Source organism: Anomaloglossus baeobatrachus, chromosome 1, assembly GCF_048569485.1.
Source record: "Anomaloglossus baeobatrachus isolate aAnoBae1 chromosome 1, aAnoBae1.hap1, whole genome shotgun sequence".
Classification (NCBI taxonomy): Eukaryota; Metazoa; Chordata; class Amphibia; order Anura; family Aromobatidae; genus Anomaloglossus; species Anomaloglossus baeobatrachus.
This window is the reverse complement of record NC_134353.1, coordinates 492,796,756-492,819,720: the sequence shown is the minus strand read 5'-3', so window position 1 is coordinate 492,819,720 and position 22,965 is coordinate 492,796,756. Positions and strand designations below refer to the sequence as shown.

At 43.4% G+C, this 22,965-nt stretch overlaps 1 protein-coding gene across 1 annotated transcript in view; it reads right to left on the bottom strand.

Moving 5' to 3' along the window:
- The window catches only part of LOC142295485 (coiled-coil domain-containing protein 17-like), a 122,424-nt gene that overhangs the window by 65,221 nt on the left and 34,238 nt on the right, over window positions 1-22,965 (bottom strand). Inside the window, exons 4-5 of the mRNA XM_075338593.1 lie at window positions 18,140-18,293; window positions 10,781-10,906 (exon numbers count right to left, since the gene is read on the bottom strand). Of these exons, the coding sequence (XP_075194708.1) occupies window positions 10,781-10,906; window positions 18,140-18,293 (280 nt within the window). The remainder of the gene's footprint in view (window positions 1-10,780; window positions 10,907-18,139; window positions 18,294-22,965) is intronic.

Below are 22,965 nucleotides of genomic sequence, written 5' to 3'. Positions count from 1 at the left end.
ACAACTAATTTATATTAAGAATGACAATTTTTAATGGTCAGTCTGCTATGGATCACAGTTTCAAGTACCGTATACAGTATCACAAAAGTGAGTACACCCTTCACATTTTTGTAAATATTTTATTAGATCTTTTCATGGGACAACAGTCACTGAACATATGACCCTTTGATACAATGTAAAGTAGTCAGTGTACAGCTTGTATAATAGTGCAAATTTAGTGTGTCCTCTAAATAACTCAACACACAGCCATTAATGTCAAAACTGCTGGCAACAAAAGTGAGTACACCAATAAGTGAAAGTGGACAAATTGTGCCTTAAATGTCAATATTTTGTGTAGCCAGCATTATTTTCAAGCCCTGCCTTAAAGGGAACCTGTCACCTGTAAAATTGCTATTACCCTGTGAATATGAGGTTAATCTGCAGGTTAATAGCATTTGCTTCCTGCCCAGTGCCTGCACATTGAACCCCACTGCCAGGAAGAAAATAACTTTAATCTTCCCGGCTGCATTATAATTTCAGTCATAGGGGCGATGTTGATTCAGGTTCAGTCACTGTTCTTTGTATAGAGAACAGCGACTCTAACCGTGCCCTGGCACTGACTGACAACTGCTCAGCATTAGAAGAGGCTGTCAATCAGTGTGGATAACGGTTACAGCCGCTACTCTCCATACACAAAGTGGTGGGAGTCCAAAATGGCCGCGGTCAGCAGCAGACGTGCATGAGGGAGCTCCTGACCATCCGATAACATCCAGCCCTCCAGCCGTCAATAATCAGTCCAAGACCCTCCATCTGGGCCGCGGAGATCGGGCGGACAGAGGGGGATCCCAAATTAATCAGCAACAACAGCGCTGGGACCCCGTGGAGGCCCCTCGAGACTGAGGCCGGGACCACGCAGCAGGCCGCAGGGCCTAAGCAAGAAAACTCCCGGGGACGAGGAGTGCTCGTGCAGAGGCGACGCAGAAGGCGACAGAGGGCTCAGACAGAGCTAATTGGGATTGCACTGAGCCGCCACCTCACCCCCCAGAATCGGCCCCATCAGCCAGCAGATCCGGCAACCAGAGAGGGGAGAGGAGGGACAGCCGCCATCTTGGAGTCCTGCACTCACCTTCCTGATCCCGCGGCCCAGAGGTAGACGCGACAAACGCACAGCCGCAGACCACGGACCAGGAGGCCCACGGGAAGCGGAGAAGAGACGGCCATCTGCCCGGCCGTCAGACAGAGGGAGCCGGAGCGGGGAAGGTGGTGAGACACGCCGGGCCTTCCGGAGGCCGCCGGGAGATCGGAGGCCCCGACCGGAACCCTCGCGACAGCTGGGGGTGACGCTCTGAGGAACCCGGTCGGGCCCGGAGAGGGGTTTGGGCGGTAAGTGATTGTCCCCGCACCCCCGGACGACCTCTCGCGCCCGCGCGCTCACCTAGGAAGAACCGGGAGAGTTGGGAACAGACCCCGCCGGGACCCTCACTCACCGGGAAGGCGTCCTTCTTCTCCCCCCCCCCCCCCGCTCCCATAGCAGAACGTCGCAAGCCTGCCTGGGAGCCAGAGGGTTGTCAGACCTGGGCCCGTGGTGAAGCCGCACTCAGGAACCGGACAGGGGAATCTGGGGGAGTCCTGAACTGTGAGCCCCCCATCCTTGCCCCCCCCCCTCCCCTCTTGGCATAAGGGCTGCATTTACAACATAGCAAGAGACATACCATTCTTCTCTCTGCTGTCTGGGGGTCCGCCGGGAGTGAGACTGTTGCATTTGGGGTCACAGGAAAGGCTCTTAAGCGGTATTCCCAGACCTGGAGCTGTGTATCTTCCTGGACTCAGGGATTGCTGACGGGAGAACACAAAAGAGGGATCATAGAGGACACCCCAGTGGTCCTACATCATATAAAAAAGCACAGTCCACCTGACACCCCCCCCCCCCACAGGGGTATGTAAAGCGGCGCAACCCACACTGCTCAGAGGGAGCGGAGAGACCGGACCCCCATTACACTGGATATAACATTATAACATAAGAGCTGACTTCGACATGGTCAAATTCGGTAATAAAATGGCCAGTGCTCTGCCTAAATCAGCGGTGACCACGACCCAAGCAGATGTAGACAAATTCCTCAAAAAGCATCTCATGCCAGCAGAGGCGGGGGCTGAATGTCTTCAAAACTCATCTGCTAATATCACACAAGAAATGGAGGAGGATGCCAGTGACGCAGAGGACATGGATTCTAGCAAGAGCCTTCCAATCTCCAGGTCCTTTATTAAAAGGATTCTCAACAAAGCTTTGGAACCGGTAGTGAAGGAGCTCTCTCACATCAAACAGGATATTGGCCAGATAGGCCACAGAGTGGAAACACTGGAAGCCTCCCAGGCCACGATCACCACAACATCCAACGCCATCATCTCTTGTCTTCACCAACAAGAAGATAGTGTCAACCAGATCCATACCATCCTGGAGGACCATGAAAATAGAGAGAGACGGAACAATCTCAGAATAAAAGATCTCCCAGAAACGGTAGCAAACGAGGCCCTGATCCCAGCTCTTTTAAGCATCTTCTCTGACCTGATAGACACTGACCCTGTATCACCGATAGAGCTGGTCAGAGCCCATAGATCTTTGAGACCCAGTCCCAGACAAGGGGAACCATCAAGAGATGTCATTTGCCGTTTCATGGACTACCGTATTAAGGAGCTCATTCTCAAAAAAGCAAGGGAAGCTGGAACTATAAAATATGAAGACTCCGAAATCAGGATTTTCCAAGACCTAGCTGCCACAACTCTGACCAAGAGGCGAATTTTGAAACCCTTCACAGAGGAACTACGCCAACGCCAATTCCCATACCGCTGGCTATATCCATTTGGCATTGCAATAACAGCAAAAGGGAAGCACTATCAAGGCAAAACATCAGGCGAAATTAGGCAAATCTGCGAAGATCTGGGGATTACTTTGGAGAAATATCCTGAATTAGAAATCCATAGCTCAGCAACTGCGCTACAGCAACTTCCAGAGCCGTCACCCTGGCATAGCGTCATCCCGAAGGCCCAAAGGCCTAGACGCAATGCGGCACAGAAGCTCCAGACGAACTCAGGAAACAAGCCCCCTGAGAAGGCCTAGGCTCAAGCCTTTTATTGCCAACCAATGTTTATGCATGTTAAAAGCATGAAGTCACTTTAGGGGCCCTACACTTTCTGCTCCCTCGTGATGCATATCTATTCTTATCTAGATGATGAAAATGTTGTTATTGTTGACTTTAACATTTTGTTCTTTTTCTGATCTTTTCTTCATCCCCCATCTCTCCTGCTCCCTTCTTTCCCAGTATGGTCGTGGGTCTGGTCCATTCACCCCACCGGAAAAAGAGTCGTCCACCCGCAATCGTCACTATGCAGACACAACATAAGGTATTTAATGTGACAAGTTTTAACGCTCATGGGTTGAATTCCCCCATACCAAGGGCACAAACCTTATCTAATTTCCACAAGAAACATATTGACATAATCTTTTTACAAGAAACACACTTCTGCAAGGGCAAAATTCCAAGTTTTGAAAAAGCATACTATAATACGTGGTTTCATGCTCCCTCCCCAAATAAACGGACTAAAGGGGTGTCGATAGCATTCGCCAAAGACATACCCTTCTTACCCCAACATGAAGTAACTGATCCGGAGGGCCGGTTCATTTTTGTTAAAGGCCTATTAGCGGGTTCAATGGTAACTATGGGAAATATTTATGCTCCAAATGTCAAACAGGTGAGGTGGCTGATTTCCACACTCAAAAAATTCAGGACCTTTTCGGAGGGCATCCCAATACTCTGTGGAGACTTTAATGTAGCTTTGGAACCAAAATTAGACTCAACCTCAAAAAAGAGCCACATATCACTCAGGGATCTTTCTCGAGTCAAAACTGCTCTCCTCTCTCTATCCTTGACTGATGTCTGGCGATTACAACATCCAACCACCAAAGATTTTACCTTCTTTTCTCACCCACATAAATCATATCACAGGCTAGATTACATTTTTTTACCCAGGTTTCTACTATCTAACGTCACAGACACAACAATCCAATCTACGCCGCACTCTGATCATAGTTATGTCACGGCAAGTTTCACACTACAGAGGCCATATCTGATTCACCGCACATGGAGGCTAAATGAGTCAGTTCTCTCCTCAGAAGACAACAGGAAACGTATTTCTGATCGTCTCCGCAATTATTTTGCGGAGAATAAGACGCAAGACGTCAAAGCACCACTTCTGTGGGAAGCACATAAAGCGGTCATAAGGGGAGAGCTGATTTCCATTTCCTCACACCTTAATAAACAGAGGAAACGGATCCTACAGAATCTATATGAAGAAATAACTGTATTGGAAACCCAACACAAAAAATCTCTGTCCCAACAGACTTTAGAATTACTGACTGCCAAACGGGTGGCACTTAGAGACTTACTCAACAAACAATCGGCCAAGTTACATTTGAGCTGGAAAAACCGCATATTTGTACATGGGGACAAAGCCTCCAAACTTATGATGTCACTAATAAAAACAAGACAGGCCCGCACGTTTATACATACACTCAAAACACCACAGGGACATCGCACTCAGGACTATTCACAAATCTCAAATGAATTTTTACAATTTTATAAGAGCCTATATCAATCCCGACCAGATGAATCAACAACAGAAACAGACAAGAGAAAACGTGGCATACATAACTACCTAGCCAGAATAAACCTCCCGACACTCTCCAAAACACAACAAGAATCCCTGACAAAACCATTTTCTCGTGCTGAGGTTCAGTCCACCTTGTCCAGATGCCCCATGGGAAGAGCACCAGGCCCAGATGGCCTACCAACCATATATTATAAAAAGTTCTTTGACATCTTGGGGGACCATCTCCTGGCAACATGCAATGCTCTGCTCCTGGGTGATCCTATTCCCAAACAAACTCTGGAAGCCCACATTTCATTAATACATAAGGAAGGGAAGGACCCGGAAAGCTGTGGAAGTTATAGGCCCATCTCGCTTTTGAATGTGGACCTAAAAATCTACGCTAGCTTAATAGCAAACCGGGTTGCGGAAATCCTTCCTGGCCTTATATCTCCGGAGCAATCCAGATTCATACGGGGAAGAGAAGGGAAGGATAATGCGCTACGCTTACTTCATCTAATGCAATATGCTAGGACCCGGAGTTTGCCCCTTGTGCTTTTGGGAACGGATGCCGAGAAGGCGTTTGATAGGGTGGACTGGACCTTCTTGCGGGGTACGTTGGAGGCTTTTCAGTTTCCTCAGTCGGTTATACATGCAATACTACAGATGTACACATTCTCCACAGCCAGAATCAAAATAAATAACACACTGACTGACCCCTTCGACATCAAGAATGGAACCAGGCAGGGATGCCCCTTGTCCCCCCTACTTTTTGTCATGGTAATGGAGCCATTGATATGCTCCATCCAACAAAACCAGAGAATTGAGGGGATTAACCTACAGGGGACTCACCACAAGTCCGCCGCCTTTGCCGATGACTTGCTGGTAGTAATGTCTAGACCTGAAAGAGGCTTCCCTGCCTTCATGAACACACTAGAGGAATACAGCCAATGGTCCAACTTTAAAATTAATCTCTCCAAATCTGAAGCACTGAGTCTAAACGTTCCGAGCAATGTCATCAAACGTCTTCAGAAGTCGTTTCCATTCAGGTGGCCAAAAAGCCATATTACCTATCTCGACATCAAAATAGGGAAAGCCCCCAAATCACTTTTTGACCTAAACTATAAGCCTCTCCTTCCCAAACTCACCACGCAAATAGCCTCATGGAAAGCGCCTTTCATCTCTTGGATAGGCCGAAAAAATCTTATCAAAAGCATAGTACTCCCAAAATTCATATACCTCTTTCAAATGTTACCCATACCAGTCCCCAAATCTTTCCTTTCTCAATGTAATTCTTTAATTTCCAATTACATCTGGAACAAGCACAAACCAAGAATCAATTTTCACACTCTAAGTCTCCCAAAGGACAAAGGGGGAATGGGTCTCCCCAACATATCCGTATATTATAAAGCTGCTGTCCTCTCTAGAGCAGTAGACTGGGTCAGATGCCCTCCGAATAAGTTGTGGACGACAATAGAGGAACACCTGGCCCCCTCCCCCTTACGAGCTCTTTTACTCGCCCCCCCTGGTCAGGGAAATAAAAGGTCTTGCACCAATGAACTGACTAGAACACTCTTGGACAATTGGAATCGTAACATAGAGCTTCTGGCCCCTCCTCTTTCACCACTTACCCTAATTTCCGATATACTGGACTCCAGCCTGAATCTCGCCAACACCGCGAAACCTACATATCTAAGTAATGCAAAGATCCCAGTCGTAGATCTTCTAAAAGACGGTTCTTTGGTCTCAAGGCAGGAGATGGGTGAGATCCCCCTCCTTTCTAAACTCACATTTCTTCATTATATGACAATAAAACGCACAATTCAACCATTACTGTCACAGTCCAACCTCACTAGACCCTTAACCGCATTTGAATCATATTGCTCGCAAACAAGGTTTCCTAAAAAAATCCTATCTCGCTTATATAACACTCTACTTACAAAAGATTTGGTAGTAAAAAGAGCGTACATATTGAAGTGGGAAAAGGATCTGAACACCACATTTACTGACGCTCAAACGAATCAAATTTATAGTGCCTCGCATGGACCGTCATGTTGCGTGAGGGTTCAAGAGAGTTCCTTCAAAGTAGTTGCGAGATGGTACATAGTCCCGGACACGGCCGCTGCTTGGCAGTCTGCCTCTTCGGGTCTCTGCTGGAGGTGTGAGGGGGATAGATGAACGTATATGCATATTTGGTGGATATGCCCTCGCCTCCAGATATTCTGGAGAATGGCAGTCCAGCTGATTTTTGACCTCACAAACAAGCAGGGGTGCCCAGAACCCATGCATCTGCTACTAAATTTCCCATTGTGGCCTAATGATAAGGCTAACTCGAAACTGGTGTCTTTTGTGAGCTCAGCTTGCAAACTGCTGATTGCTCAATTGTGGCGCACGACTAATATACCCACCATCTCGCAGCTGTTACAGAAAATCGACCAACTATACCACGCGGAGGAGCTCTCTGCCCTCTCACGACAACAATTGTTCTTCTTTGGGCAAGTATGGAAGACCTGGAAGGACTACAAATCTAAACCTTCTTTCTTGGCGGCGATTGCGCAGGAGATGACATAAAGAAACCTAGGTTGTCTCCTCCCCCCCATTAGGGGACTGAGTGAGCTGACGGCCTAGTCCTGAGTACTATAAACATATGATGAATGGACCCTAGACCAACACCCCTTCCCTACTCCATCCCCCCCCTATCCTTTCCCCCCACCTTCTCAAATCTCTTAAACCCTCTATTCCCCTTCCTAAAGCTGGGGGGTAGGTGCTGAGGGCTTTGCTCAGAATCCTCAGTGACTCCCCCCCCCTCCTCCCCCCTTCTATTTCCTTGATTCCACTATATGTTTTCTTCTCTATCTTCTCTCCTTTAAATAAGAAAAAAGGTTAAAACAGTCCCTCTTTTTTATACTGTTATGAGAGTAGGGCATGATCTGGCTCACCTTCTACTATTCGCCTGATATAATGACTTTTGAGTGATTTGAGACTATGTTCCACGGACGACATTGTACTTGGAAGGCGGTTTAATGCAGTTTAATGCAATTTAGTTTTATAAGTGATGCTAGTGATGTCCATATTTTTTTTGTTATGTGCATACATTCTGTTTATATTGGTTTAATAAACAAAACATTAAAACATACACAAAGTGGTGACTGAAATAATGCCAGTGCCTCCCCTGTGACCGTGACCCAAATGCTGCCGGGAGTATTAAACTTAATCTCCTCCCGGCAGTGGGATTTAAAGTGCAGGCATCAGGCAGAATTCAAAAAGCATTAACCTGCAGATTAACACCATATCTGCAGGTAAAGAGCATTTTTACAGGTAACAGGTTCCCTTTAACTCTCTTGGACATGGCGTTCACTAGAGCTTTACAGGAGCCATTGGACTCCTCGTCTACTCCTCCATGATGACATCATGGAGCTGGTGGATGGTAGAGAGTTTGTACTCCTTCACTTTCCATTTGAGGATGCTCCACAGATGCTTAATAGCGTTTAGTTCTAGTGGTTGTCTTGAAGGTGTGTTTAGGGTTATTATCATGTTGAAATACTGCCCAGCTGCCCAATTTCCGAAAGGATGAGATCATAACCTGCTTCACTATGTTACAGTACATGTTGGAATTCATGGTTCCCTCAATGAATTGTAACACCCCACAACTGACAGCACTCATGCAGCACCAAACCATGATACTCCCACCACCATGCTGAACTGTAGGCAATACACACTTGTCTTTGAACTCCTCAACAGGTTGCAAACACACAACTTGACATTATCTAAACTCAGTAAGTTTATCTTGGTTTCATTAGACCACAGGACATGGTTTCAGTAATCCATTTCTCTCCAGCAAACGGTTTACAGGCTTTTTTGTGCATCTTCTTTAGAAGAGGCTTCCTTCTGGGACAATAGCCATACAGACCAATTTGATGCAGTGTGTGGCGTATGGTCTGATCACTGACTGGCTGACCCCCATAACACTTTAAACTATGCAGTAATACTTGCAGCACTCATATCTATTTTGAAAAGACAACCTCTGTATATGATGCTGGCCCTGTGCACTCAACCTCTTTTGTCATGCATGGCTAGGCCTGTTCTGAGTGGAACCTGTCTTGTTAAACTGCTGTATGGTCTTGGCCCACCGTGCTGCAGCTCTGTTTCAGTGTGTTGGCAATCTTTTTATAACCTAGGCCATCTTTTGCAGAACAACAATTATTTTTTTCAGATCCTCAGAGAATTCCTTGTCATGAGGTACCATGTGATGAATATGAGAGTGTGTGAGTGCTAATACCAAATTTAACACACCTGCTCCCCATTCATACCTGAGACCTTGTAACAATAATGAGTCACATGACACCGGGGAGGGAAAATGGCTAATTGGTCATTCATAGGGCACACAATGAAACAATGAATGGGCGCATTCATAGGGCACACAAGCTGTACGCAAAGTATCATATCTTGAGTGTTGTCCCATGAAAAGATATAATAAAATATTTACAAAAATGTGAAGGGTGTACTCACTTTTGTGATAAACTTTATATGGACCCCAAACTGTAGCTAGGCTTTCCTTCAAACTACTGCACAGATCCTGTATTTAAAATTCCTTGCCCATACAAAGATGCTACAAAGAGCGCCCCTCTGACACCAAGCTGCATGCTCCGGTTAACCCCCTAGCTGAACTCCAGCCTGAACACAGATAATGTACACAATTAAAGTCTATGACAGTGACTGATAGTTGCTCCCTGATAGCCATGCTTCTTGAGAACAGGGCTATAATTTGTGACTGTATTGGAATTTGATATCTCACTCCTTTCTAATTTGTAATTACACTATGTAACAAAACAAAAAAATTCTGTTCCTGGGTTAAAAGTGTTATTTTCTGTTTAAGTATTATTTTCTGTTTAATTGTGCATTACTTATTTTGGAAAAAGTTGATGAAACTTCACTTTTGTGGCTGCCACAATGATTTTAGGATATCTATGCAGTCCAATAGTAAACTCACTATATTCGAATGTCATTGTTCATATGAGCTACACGTGACTGTTGTTTCATTAGTCTGATAAGATTTGTTTTCTCCTTTCATGATAACCAAAGTATGAAAGATGTTTAGGACTTCAGTACTCCAGACTTTACATCATTCAAAGCTATAGATACACATAAGTGTTACTCCATAATGGTAACTAGTATCCTTCTCTTCCCCTTGCCCATTTGGCAAAGCTTAAAGAAGACTATGAAAATGTGAAGAGATTGTTAAATGCGATGAAATATGAGGAATATGGTTGGGAAGTATTTTGAGATTTCAAAATGGTTGCATTCTTGATGGGTCTTCAAGGAGGCTATACTAAGCTTCCATGCTTTGTTTGCCTTTGGAATAGCAGGGACGCTACTATAGACAATATTAGCCTGAATGTACTGAGTTTCCGTAGGGAACAATAACAAATGGGAGCCACTTGTAGACCCTCAAAAGGTACTAATGCCACCTTTCCACATCAACCTAGGCCTCATGAATTAATTTGTCACAGCTTTGGACAAGGAATCAGTGCCATTCAATTATCTACAAGATCTCTTCCAAAGGTTTTCAGAAGCAAAAGTTAGAGCTGATGTTTTACATTGGCCCTCAAATAAAGAAAGTTAAGGAGTGTCAAGAGTTTCCCAAACTCCTCAAAAGAAAAGAGAAAGAAGCATGGATCAGTTTTGTTAATGTAGTTACAGGCTTCCTTTGGAAATCATAAAGCTGAAAACTATGTTGCGTTGGTTGAGACTGGTGAAGCAAAATGGGCTGCATGAGGTCTCAAAGTCCATATCCTTGATGCCCATCTTGATAGACTCAAACAGAAGATGGATTCCGAGGAGCAAGGAGAGCGCTTTCATTAAGAACTTAAAGCGAAACATTTGTAATTTTCCTTAATGACGGTATTCCAATTTCAACTTTTCAGTGTCCTGACCGCAAAATCAAAGTTTTTGCAGGCTAATACATTTTTTCCATGTTTTTATGATATAGGCAATTAAGAAATGGCATTTATTCCCTGGGAACAAAAATCATGTTACATAGTTCTACACTCTAAATATCAATTAATGTTCATGCATTACAATAAACTAAACCATCAGTTAATTTATTTGAGCAATTTATATTTTTGTAAATTTACATTGCTTCAAAGATAAAAGCTTTTACCTGATTTCAGAAGTCAGGCTTCCACCTCCATAAATTGGAAAAAATGATTGTTGAAAAGGAATTGGAACTCTTTGTATTTTTCGAGAGGCTGGGGATACACTGGGATTCGTTGAAATACCTCTTTTACTAGAATATAAAGCCAAAAAATAAAAGTATCCAAATACATTTTTTAGTAATTCGTAACAAAAGTGCTTTCTCATTTCTCGCTTTTTTTTAACGCATTTAAATATAGGGGAGGATTGTAAAGGTAAGACAAATATATAGGAAATATATAAGAAACGCTCTCCTTTAATTTTAATCCGCTACTGTTTTAATTTCACAGCATTAAAAAGCCAGGTAATAAAGCCCCCAGTACAGTATGTCCATATTTTACATCTGTATGACATCCACTTTATACATCAGCAATTAATTTAATTTAGTAAAACCAAAAAGAGTTTCCTTTATGTCTTCCATGCATCATATGCTCCCCATAGACTTTGATGGCCAAGTATGATTCCAAAAATGGATGTGAGACTAAAAACCAGCACAGTACAGTAGAACTGAGTTTCGTCTTCTTACAAACACTGCAGCTCTCACAGCTCTGCTGTATTGCAGCACAGACTGCCTGTGAGATGGAAGCTGAAGCTCTATAAGAGAACAACTGTAGAATGCGTAATGCTGTCATGTGTTGTCAGTTATAATCACACACAGCTCTGCAGTGAGACAAGGAGATCAGATGGTCAGCTATTACATGCCACACTAGTAACGCCCATTTTCCCTATAATAAGCTCTGGAGACAGAATCTCTGGGGAGATCTGTTTCTAGCAATGAGATCTTAACTACACATTTTCAAATAAAAAAAGGGGATTTTTCTGGAATAAGTGTCACAATATGACTTGTTGGGTAACGAGAGGGGCCCTATGCTATCCCTATGAACATCAAGGATACTTCTAATGGTGGAGATGCCTGAGTCCCATTCCTGGCTCTGCTCCTGACCAGACCTAGTCTGATTTCTCCCTTCCCACCAGGGAAGCATGGAGCGGGACTGTGATGTTAAACACAGATGAAGACAGACAAGGGAAAACCAGAACTCTGACACACTGCACACACACACAGGATACTACAATAAGAGATTCAGGAGGAAAACAAGAGCAGGACGGAAACTACAAAAGACAAGTGGAGAAAACTCCACAATCACACAAAGTAACTAGAACTACTAGCACCAGAAAGTCTGGGACACCACACCAGACCAAATAAGACAAGCTGTAGCTGGCATAGAAGGAAAAACTGAGCCAGTATAAATCTGCAAGGAGCAGATGTAATAGGCTCCCTCATAACAAGTGATAAAAGAGTGCAAACGAGCAGACTAGCAGAGATTGACTCTTACTAGCCTGCCTATGAATCAGCACACAGCAGGGCGATGCCCGAGTCTGCCTTCATTGCTCCCAGACACCAGAGAATCTCTCCGGCTGAGTGCCATAATCTGTACAGGACATGATGTCGCCATAACAGTCGTCTAAGTTAGAAAAAATCTCTGTGTGACAATAAGACAATAGATTGAAGATATCAAGGTATCTTTTTAAGCTTACACATACAAATACCTTAGGAGGGTTTTTCCTACTGACAGATGCCATTTAAAACAGATGTACATATGGATCATTAAAACTCAGCTGGTCTGTGTGTTGTCCAAGAAGAAATGGACAGGACATGGATGTCTCACACTGATGTGTGAATGTAACCTAAGAGTTGTGAGATGATGCTGACAGCTCCTTCCATTGTTGCATAAAAGTAAATGGCAACGCAACGAAATGGAATCTGTCACCAGGCTTTTGCTACCTCATCTGAGAGCAGCATAATGTTGGAAAAGAGACCCTAAATGCAATGACGTATGACTAAGTTTACTGAGTGCAGCAGTGTTTACACAGAGTTTGTAGACGTAGCAGAACTCAAAAAGCTAACCCTGCATACACCACAGCTTTTAGTGTACATTGTCTATTCACAGTGAGCTACTTATTATAGGAGGAGCATGGTTAGACCTCGTCTCACATGAGCTGTAGCGCTGACAATGGTAATCTCCTGGTCATAAAACTATCATTGTATTGAAATAACAGTACACAGATTAATAAATGACACATCATTAAAATCTGTGTCTAAAGGCAGCGTTACACGCTACGATTTATCTGACAATATGTCGTTGGGGTCACGGATTCCGTGACGCACATCCGACATCGTTAGCGATGTCGTTGCGTGTGACACCTACGTGTGACTCCGAACGATCGCAAATAGTTTAAAAATCGTTGATCATTGACACGTCCTTCACTTTCAAAATATTGTTCATCATTTGGGATGCAACAGACATATTGGTACGTTTGACACCCTGCAAACGATGAACAACATCCACACGACTGGCTTGGTCAAACAATATATCGCTGAATGATTTTGCATCACTTGTGAGATTGTTACGTGTGACCGCTAATAAACGACCTATGAGCGATCTTGGCAAATCGTAACTACGATCTGGGCGTGTCACATCGCTAATGAAATCGTCAGATAAATCGTAGCGTGTAAAGCAGCCTTTACCCCTCCCTCACGCTGTTCTCAGATTACATACCAAAAACCTACTGGCAGTTTCCTTTTCAAAACATCAAGAAATATTTGTTGTTTTCTGCAGCAGTGGAAAAAAAAAATCACAAGCACTACTGTGAAATCCACAAATGTTCCCTTTATAATTTAAACTTTCTTTTATTGCTAACACTAAAGCAAAATGGTTCCTATGATTTTTTACATGCTTTCTTCAAGCCAGCATAAGAAGAAACTGTTTTCATCACTGCATAGACATCACAGAGTCCCTTAGCAAAAGGCCTAATTGGGCTCCCCACTCTCTATACACAAAAAAATAACAATATTTGTCAAGGTAGTGGGGTCACATCAAATAGATGCATTCTCAGGAGTGTATACCTCCCAACTTTTAAAGACAGGGAAAGTGAACTGTAATGTTGCCCCTATTGAAGCCATTACTCGCACAATATAATGACCTCACAGTGCCTCTATAACAAAGCATGATGACTTCACAGTACTCCTAGTCCTAGCAGAGTATGATATTGCCAGTTTCCCAAAAACAGTATGATGCCCCCATACAGTACGATCTCCACCTCATTATCCTAGCCCCTACAGCCTCCCATACAGTAGACTGGTCCCCAAACACTGTGTTGTCCCTACACAATATAATGGCCCCTACACAGTATGATTCCTGTACAGTTACCTCACACAGTATGATGCCCTCACACAATATGATCTCCTCCTCATTATTATAGCCCCTAGAGCCTCCCACAGAGTAGGAAGGTCCCCAATCACTATGTTGTCCCCACACGATATAATGGCCCTTACACAGTATGATTCCCATACAGTCGACTCACACAGTATGATGCCTCCACACAGTATGATCTCCTCCTCATTATCATAGCTCATACAGCCTCCCATACAGTAGGAAGGTTCCCAATCACTGTGTTGTCCCCAAACAATATAATGGCCCTTACACAGTATGACTGAAGTATAGTTGCCTCACACAGTATGGTGCCTCCACACAGTATGATCTCCTCCTCATTATCATAGCCCCTCCAGCCTTCCACACAGTAGGAAGGTCCCCAAACACTGTGTTGTCCCCACGCAATATAATGCTCTTACACAGTATGATTCATATGCTGTTGCCTCACATAGTATGATGCCTCCACAGATTTGCACCCAGTTTGATGGCCCACAAAGTATGACGCACCCACAGCTCACCACACAGTATGATGCCTCAATAATATGTTTTTGGAAGGTGAGAGTAAACCCGAGTACCCACAGAAAACATACACAAACACGGGGGGAACATACAACTTCCAAACACAGGTAGAACATACAAACTCCTTTGAAACCAGGACCCCATAGTTGCAAAGTAACAGTATTAACCCCTGAGCTGTTTTTTAACCCCTAAAAGACCATGCCTGACAGAGCCTAAATGACCGGCCATTTATTTTTATTTTGGTCTGTCTGCTTTTTAGCAGCCATAACGCTTTTATTTTTTCCATGATGTGGCTACATGAGGATTTGCTTATGGCCAAGAAATTCTATCAACTATAGCACTTCTTTGTGGTACTTATAAATTACTATGTAATTTATATAGTTTTATTTAGTTTTCCTTTTGAGATACAGAAATGAATAAAAACAAACATTTTTTTTACTTAGTTTGCTTTTCTGTTTAAAATTTTTTACAAGTCATGTTTCACACCAAATAACCTGCTGATTTAATTCTTCAGTCATGTAAATATTTAATATATATAGATTTTTGGGCGTTTTCTTACATATCTATAATCAAATGTATGTTATAGGGAAAAAAAAATAAAATATCTACCTTTTCAATTACTTTGGGGGTTTTTCGACATTTTTATGTATATATTGTTTTTACATAATTTGTTCCCCAGTAGATCAAATTTATTTACTTTTTCACTTTTTTGTTCATTTTTTTTATACTGCAACTGGGGCATCCATAGCAGCCTCAGTTGCTAGACAAAACAGCCCACCATAGCAACATAAGTCACTGGCAGAGTTGATCTGGGTATGCTAAGACCCAGCAGTCTTGCTATGGTGGCAAAAGATAGGTCCTACAGAAGCGATGCTTTTGTACACTACATAGCACTTATTGATTGCTCTGTAGCCTGTAAAATGGAAGACAGAAGCAGTACTTAACTGCTTCTGTCTTCTCCCCAGGCTAGACTGCAGAAGCAAGAACTAAAACCCCACCCAATAAATTTACAATAGCACTGGGTTAAATACCATAGCAAATGAATGGCACTTGGTCCTTACTATCAAGACTATCAAATATAGGACCTAATGTTTTACTCCAATATTTACCTAGGAGATTTACGGTATCAAAATCTTCCTTAATTGCAATTCAGATATTTTAAATCAATCTTCTCCAGTGCTTCTGTAATCTTCAATATATTGGGCATAATTCTCAGAAATTATGTGAGGGAATGAACAAATTTTGCTCAAATGTGGCAAAAGTTTGTGGCAAAAGTCAGTTGGGCTATTAAGTTTTTCGCTGTGATCAAATTTACATGAGAAATAATTGCAGCATGCTCTAGACCGGAGGCAGACTGAGGGGTAGGGGAATCACAGACAGGGAGGAGAAAACCCAGTGTACAGTACAGCCCCTTTGCAATGAAATCTAATTAGCAGAAAACTTCAGATGTTGATTAAAGGGAACCTGCCATGTGAAACAATGCTATTAATCTGCAGATAGGTTAATCTGCAGGTTAAAAGGGGTCCACACCAGCCCAATGGCTGCACTTCGAACCCCTCTGCCAGGAGAAAATGAACTTTATTACACAGCATTTGGGTTTCAGTCATAAGAGTGGTGTTGGCATGGATTAATTCATTACTTTGTGCATTGAGAGCAGCATCTATAACTGCACCCCCTCATACTGACTGAAGGCTTCCTCTAATGCTGAGCAAGCTGTCAGTCAGTGCAGGGAGAGTGGTTACAGTCATTGTTACCAATACACCGAGTGGTGACTGAACCCATGCCGGCACCACCAGAATGCCTAAAACCACAATGCAGCCAGGGAAATAAAGTTAATTTCATCCTGGTAGCAGTGTTCAAAGTGCTAAAGCAGAGCAGGATCAGAACGCTATTAATCTGCAGATTAACCACATATCTGCAGGCTATCATCATTTTTTCACGAGACAGGATACCTTTAAATAAGAACCACAAAGCAGATTTATTCCACACAGGTATGTGTCACGAATCAACTTGGACACAGTGAGTGAAACGCTTGCTGCCCTATGGAATCAGGGCCGTGCTGAGCCGTTGGCGAGTAACAGCTCAATTATCCAATCTAGTGCAGGGGCGTGCTGAGCAGTTGATATGTTGATTGACAGCTCAGCTGTCCAATCTGAGACTGAGCTGTACTGAGTTTCTTCAGGCTTTCCCTGTTCTGAGTGATTGCCCAGCTACTTAGCTGAGCAGTCAGTCGCAGATCACTGCCAGACATAGCATTTTGTGGTTTGGCAAATGTTGACCTTGTTTATCTGTGCTCTGTGTTTTGATCTATTGTTGCCATAACTTTGACCTCCTCTGACCATTCATTTGCCTTGTTCCTTTGCTTTGGTCTGCTATCCTCCTAGTATTCTGACCTTGGACCGTGATCTGACTACAACTTTATCTTTCTTCTTACTTTACAATGTGCTCTTTTGGTATCTTACCTCGGAATGTTTGACTTTCCTGCCTCACGGCTTGTCCGTGAGTAGTGACTAGTGTCACATTATCAATTTATTCTCTATTTTAGCACCATTGTAGGCATGTATTTACTGTATGTTACAAAATTGTGCTGACAGGTTCTTTTTAAGTTCTATTTACACTGGGCAACCTGCAGCTATAAAAGACCATCTATCGGCTACATGAAAGCCAATCAACAATTGTGTAATAGCCAGTCTAGACAGCCCCTCTGCACTTCCATATGCATAGAATGATGATTAATACGATTGTTCTGCGAGCATAGAATATCATTGTTCTCGACAGCACATGTCCTTTCCACACAGGCCATTGCAATTCTTTAGCATAGGAAACGGTATTTCGTCTTGTAAATTTAATTACTGCTGATGTATAAAAACAGATGCCAAACAGATGAAAAATTGGATTATTTTAATTTATACTCTCGTGTGAACTTAGCCTTAGGCCGGAGTCACACTTGCAAGTGACTCGCGTGAGGATTGGATTGCGCTGCCCAGACCGGTTGGTGGCTCTCCTGACAGGAGCGGCTCAGCTGCATAAAAATACATGCAGCTGTACGCTCCTGTCTGGAGAGCGGCCAGCTGTGTCGAGTGATGCGATGCGATGTGATCCTTGCGTGTGACTCTAGCTTCAGGGTGAGATCAACGATGTGAGAAATGTGAACCCCTCCACTTGTGTTAGCCGATGCGTACACGATTTCCCAACAAATTTGAGTGCCTATTCAACTCTGCATATGGCCATGGTTTGGCTGCCTGCATTCAGTGACCTGGTCTCAGCTTTACACGGATCTTGTTCAGATTTTTTTTCAAGCAGCTTTTAAAGGTGTGAATCATAACTGGAGATGATGTATAACGTATGGATACTACATTTACAATACTTATAATGAAGATATTAACCAATGGAATACAACTTGTGCTTTTGTTATCTACTCCTGCTTTTGGCCTCAAAAACTGTGTAAAAAATTGAAACACAACCTAAACTCTATAATAGCACCCTTAAATGGTAGAAAAAGTGAAGTCATATAGAAATAATGTAGTATTGAGTTACTTTTGTCAAATATAATTAATATAAAAACTAAGTACCAACTTAGAACACATTTGTCTTACTTCGCTTCACTTTGTAGGAGGTCAATCTGTTGCTTCATAGTAGTTAAAAGTTGTTCATTTTTTTGCTCTTGAGCATTCAAATGCCTTATCATCTTCTCTAAGTAATCTGTATTCCTGCTTCGAGCTGCTATTTCATTCAGCCTTTGCACGATATCTGTATTTGTGTTAGATGAGATTGCATGCATAATTCAGCGGTACAGTATCTATACTATGTTATTCTAGCACTCAAAAATTACAGAAAGAACACACAAAATGTTGATTTACTATATTAAAACAAATAAAACATTTTATTTGAGAACACGTTTTAATGTTTTTAAGAGCATCCGTTAGCTGCAAGTTTCTTGTTATTATGATATAGTTAAGATTATCTAATGAAAGTGAGCACATAGGTATACTTACACCTACTTAGGTTAAGTTCTCATGATGACTTTTTAGAGTTTTGGATGATGCATATTTTCGCTGCGCAAAAAATGCTCCGTCTTACATTTCCAACAGGGTGAACAGGATTTATAGAAATCTTCTGCCTGCTGTGTTTTTTTCAAAAAGAGTAAACTGACCTGCGGTGCGTTTGAAACCCACAACAGCGTCAAATTCTCTTGCATGTACTCTGAGATTTACAGTTGAAACCAGAAGTTTACATCCGCTATCTAAAAAGACACATCTGCATGTTTTTCTCACTATCTGACATGAAATCAGAATAAACCTTTCCCGTTTAAGGTCAATTAGGAACCAAAATTATTTATATTTGCCAAATGCCAGAATAATGAGAGAGAGAATGTTTTAAGGCATTTTTATTACTTTCTGCAAAGTCAACAGTTTACATACACTAAAGGCCACTTTACACGCTGCGATATCGGTACCGATATCGCTAGCGTGGATACCCGCCCACATTGGTTGTGCGCCACGGGCAAATCGCTGCCCGTGGCGCACAACATCGCCCGGACCCGTCACACTACTTACCTGCTCTGCGACATCGCTGTGACCGGCGAACCGCCTCCTAAGGGGGAAGTCCGTGCGGCGTCACAGCGACATCACTAAGCGGCCACCCAATCAAAGCGGAGGGGTGGAGATGAGCGGGACGTAACATCCCGCCCACCTCCTTCCTTCGATGTTCGTCGTTTCTGCGGCGTCACACGGAGCGATGTGTACTGCCGCAGCAACGAGGAACTACATCGTACACACTGCAGCAGCGATATTTGAGAAGGGACCCCCATATAACCGATGAGCGATTTTGTACGTTTTTGCGATGATTCAAAATCGCTCATAGGTGTCACACGCAACGACATTGCTAATGCGGCCGGATGTGCGTCACAAATTCCGTGACGCACATTTCCGTGTAAAGCGGCCTTAAGAGTAATATGCCTTTAAACAATATGGGACAGCCCATATGATGAGGTTATTGAAATATTCTGATAGGTTTATTGGCAAAATCTGAGTTAATTAGAGACACACCTGTGGATGTATTTTAATGCACACCTGAAACACACTGCTTCTTTGTGTAGCATCATGGGAAAGTCAAAAGTAATAGCCAAGATCTCAGGAAGAGAATTGTGGACTTGCACAAGTCTGGTCCACCTTTGGGTGCAATTTCCAGATACCTGAGGGTAGCTCGTTCATCTGTACAAACAATTACATGGAAGTACAAACAAGATGGGAATATCCAGCCATCATACCACTCAGGAAGGAGATGGGTTCTGTGTACCAGAGATGAACATGCTTTGGTCAGACATGTGCATATCAACCCAAGAACAAAAGCAAGAGACCTTGTGAAGAAGCTGGTGGAAGCTGGTAAGATTATGTCATTATCCACAGTGAAATGAGTACTGTATCAACAGGGGCTGAAAGACCACTCTGCCAGGAAAATGCCATTACTCCAAAAGAAAGCTAAAAAAGCCAGATTAATGTTTTCAAATGCACACAGGAATAAAGACCTTAATTTTTGGATACATGTCCTGTGGTTTGATTAAACTAAAATTGAACTGTTTGGTCATAATGACCATTGTTACGTTTGGAGGAAAAATGGATAAGCATTGAAGCTTAAGAACACCATCCCAACTGTGAAACAAGTGGGTGGCAGCATCATGTTTTGGGGTTGTTTTGCTGCAGGAGGGACTGGTGCACTTTACAAAATAGATGGTATCATGAGGAGAGAAGATTATGTGTCAATACTGAAGCAACATCTCAAGACATCAGCCAGGAACCTAAAGCTTGTGCGGAAATGGGTCTTCCAAATGGACAATGACCTGAAGCATAATGACAAACTGGTTACAAAGTGGTTTAAAGATAACAAAGTCAATGTTTTGGAGTGACCATCACAAAGCCCTGATTTCAATCCTATTGAAAATGTATGGGCAAAGCTGAAAAGGCAGGTGCGAGTAAGGCGACCTACAAACATGGCTCAGTTACACCAGTTCTGTTAGGAGGAATGGGCACAAATTGCTACCAACTATTGTGAGAAGCTTGTGGAAGGATATCCAAAACGTTTGACCCAAGACATATACTTTAAGGGCAATGGTACCAAATACTAATGAATTGGATGTAAACTTTTGACTTTGCGGAAAGTAATAAAAATGCCTTAAAACATTCTCTTTCTCATTATTCTAGCATTTGGCAAATATAAATAATTTTGGTAAGCATAATTGACCTAAAACGGGAAAGTTTATTCTGATTTCATGTCAGATAGTGAGAAAAACCTGCAGATGTGTCTATTTAAATAGCGTATGTAAACTTCTGGTTTCAACTGTATGTGTGGATTCTCCACATAAAATTGCATCATATAGTGGCTTGTTTTTTGGTGGAGAAGATGACATTATCAGCGATACCACTTCTAGTTACATATCACTTTTTGATCGTGGACTATTTGACTTTTTTCTCAGCTGTATGATGAAAAGACATAAGGGTACTTTACACGCTGCGATCTCGCTAGCAAGACCGCAAGCGATCGTACCCGCCCCCGTCGGTTGTGCGACACTGGCAAATCACTGCCCATGGTGCACAACCTCGTTAGTCCCCGTCACACGGACTTACCTGCCCTGTGACGTCGCTCTGGCCGGCGAACCGCCTCCTTTCTAAGGGGGCAGTTCGTGCGGAGTCACAGCGACGTCACACGCCAGGCGTCCAATAGAAGCGGTGGGGCGGAAATGAGCGGGACGTAACATCCCACCCACCTCCTTGTTTCCGCATTGCCGGTGGACACAGGTAAGATGTTCGTCGCTCCTGCGGTGTCACACACAGCGATGTGTGCTGCCGCAGAAACGAGGAACAACATCACTAATAAGCAGACAACGAGTTTTGGTTTCTGGACGATCTCTCCACGGCAAATGATTTTGACCTATTTTGCGATCGTTTAAGGTTGCTCGTAGGTATCACACACTGCGATCTCGTTAATGACGCCGGATGTGCGTCACAAACACCGTGACCCCGACGATAAATCACTAATGATATCGCAGCGTGCAAAGCCCCCTATAATGTTTTGCTACTTTTTTCATTTATTTTTTTACAGTGTTCACTGAAGGGGTTAACTAGTGTGACAGATATAGATCGGGTTGTTACCGATGTGGCAATACCAAATATGTTTACGCGTGGCCAAAGCTTCTGTTCCCGCACGATCGTCAGTACTTATTGGGTATGTCCAAGGTTGGGAATTCACCAACACGCAGGATATACCCAGACTGTCCAAGGTCGTGAAAATATTTAGGCCCTGTGCGCACTTACCGGATTTTACCGCGGATTTTCTGCGGATTTGCTGCATGTTTCGCTGCAGAAAATGTTCATAACATCTCTGCAGTGAATCACCAGCAAAACCTATGAGAATAAAAAATCCTGTGCGCACTAGGCAGAATTTGACAGCTGCATGTTTTGCTGCGGCATTCCCGCAGCAAAAACAATTGCATGTCAATTATTTTCCGCACATCGCTGTAGGATTTCACTCCATTGACTGCAATGTAATCGTGAAATCCCGCAGGGAATAACGCAGGCAGCAAATTCTGTGCAGTTCACTGCGTTTTCCTGCGTTATTCCCTGCGGTATTTCGCGGTTTACCTGCGGTAATGTACATCGCTTGCCTGCGGTTTTGCAGGGAAGTGACGTCATTATGATAGGAAGAGGAAGCAGAGCAGAGAGAAAACACACACAGATCACACTCACACACAGACATCACAGACATAGAACACAGACACAGACACATAGAACACACATAGAAATCAAACGGAAATATAGAAAACAAAACACGTGGGCTCCGCTGCATATTTACCGTCCAGCCGAGGTAAGCACACAGCGGCGGCCCGGTATTCTCAGGCTGGGGAGGGAGAGGGGCAGGGTTAATGTCCCCCGCCTCACTCCCACCTCCCGCAGCCGAGAATATCAGCCGCAGCTGCCCCGGCACTGTCGCATGCATTATGCGGCAGTACCGGAGTGTCCCCGGCTCTTCTTGTCGCCGTGATGCAGTAGCAATCAAGGTAATGTAAGGAGTTAATGGTGGCGGATCACCGCCATTAACTCCAGGCTTGATCATGACAGCTGACATGATCAACCCATAAGTAAAGTGAAAAAACACACAGAAAAATCCTTTATTTTAAATAAAACACAAAAGAGCCTCGTTCACCCTTTTATTAACCCCTCCCGAAACAAAGCTCCAGCGTAATCCACAGCTCCGGCGTCCTGCGATGCTTACATCCAGCCGCGACTGACACAGACACTACTGAATGCAGCCTCGCAGCGAGACAGCAGAGGTAACTCCAGGGCATTTCCCATGGTCGGTAATGTGAACTCACTGCCAACCGTAAGAAATGCAGAGTGTGCTCACAGGGAATCTATCTATCTATCTA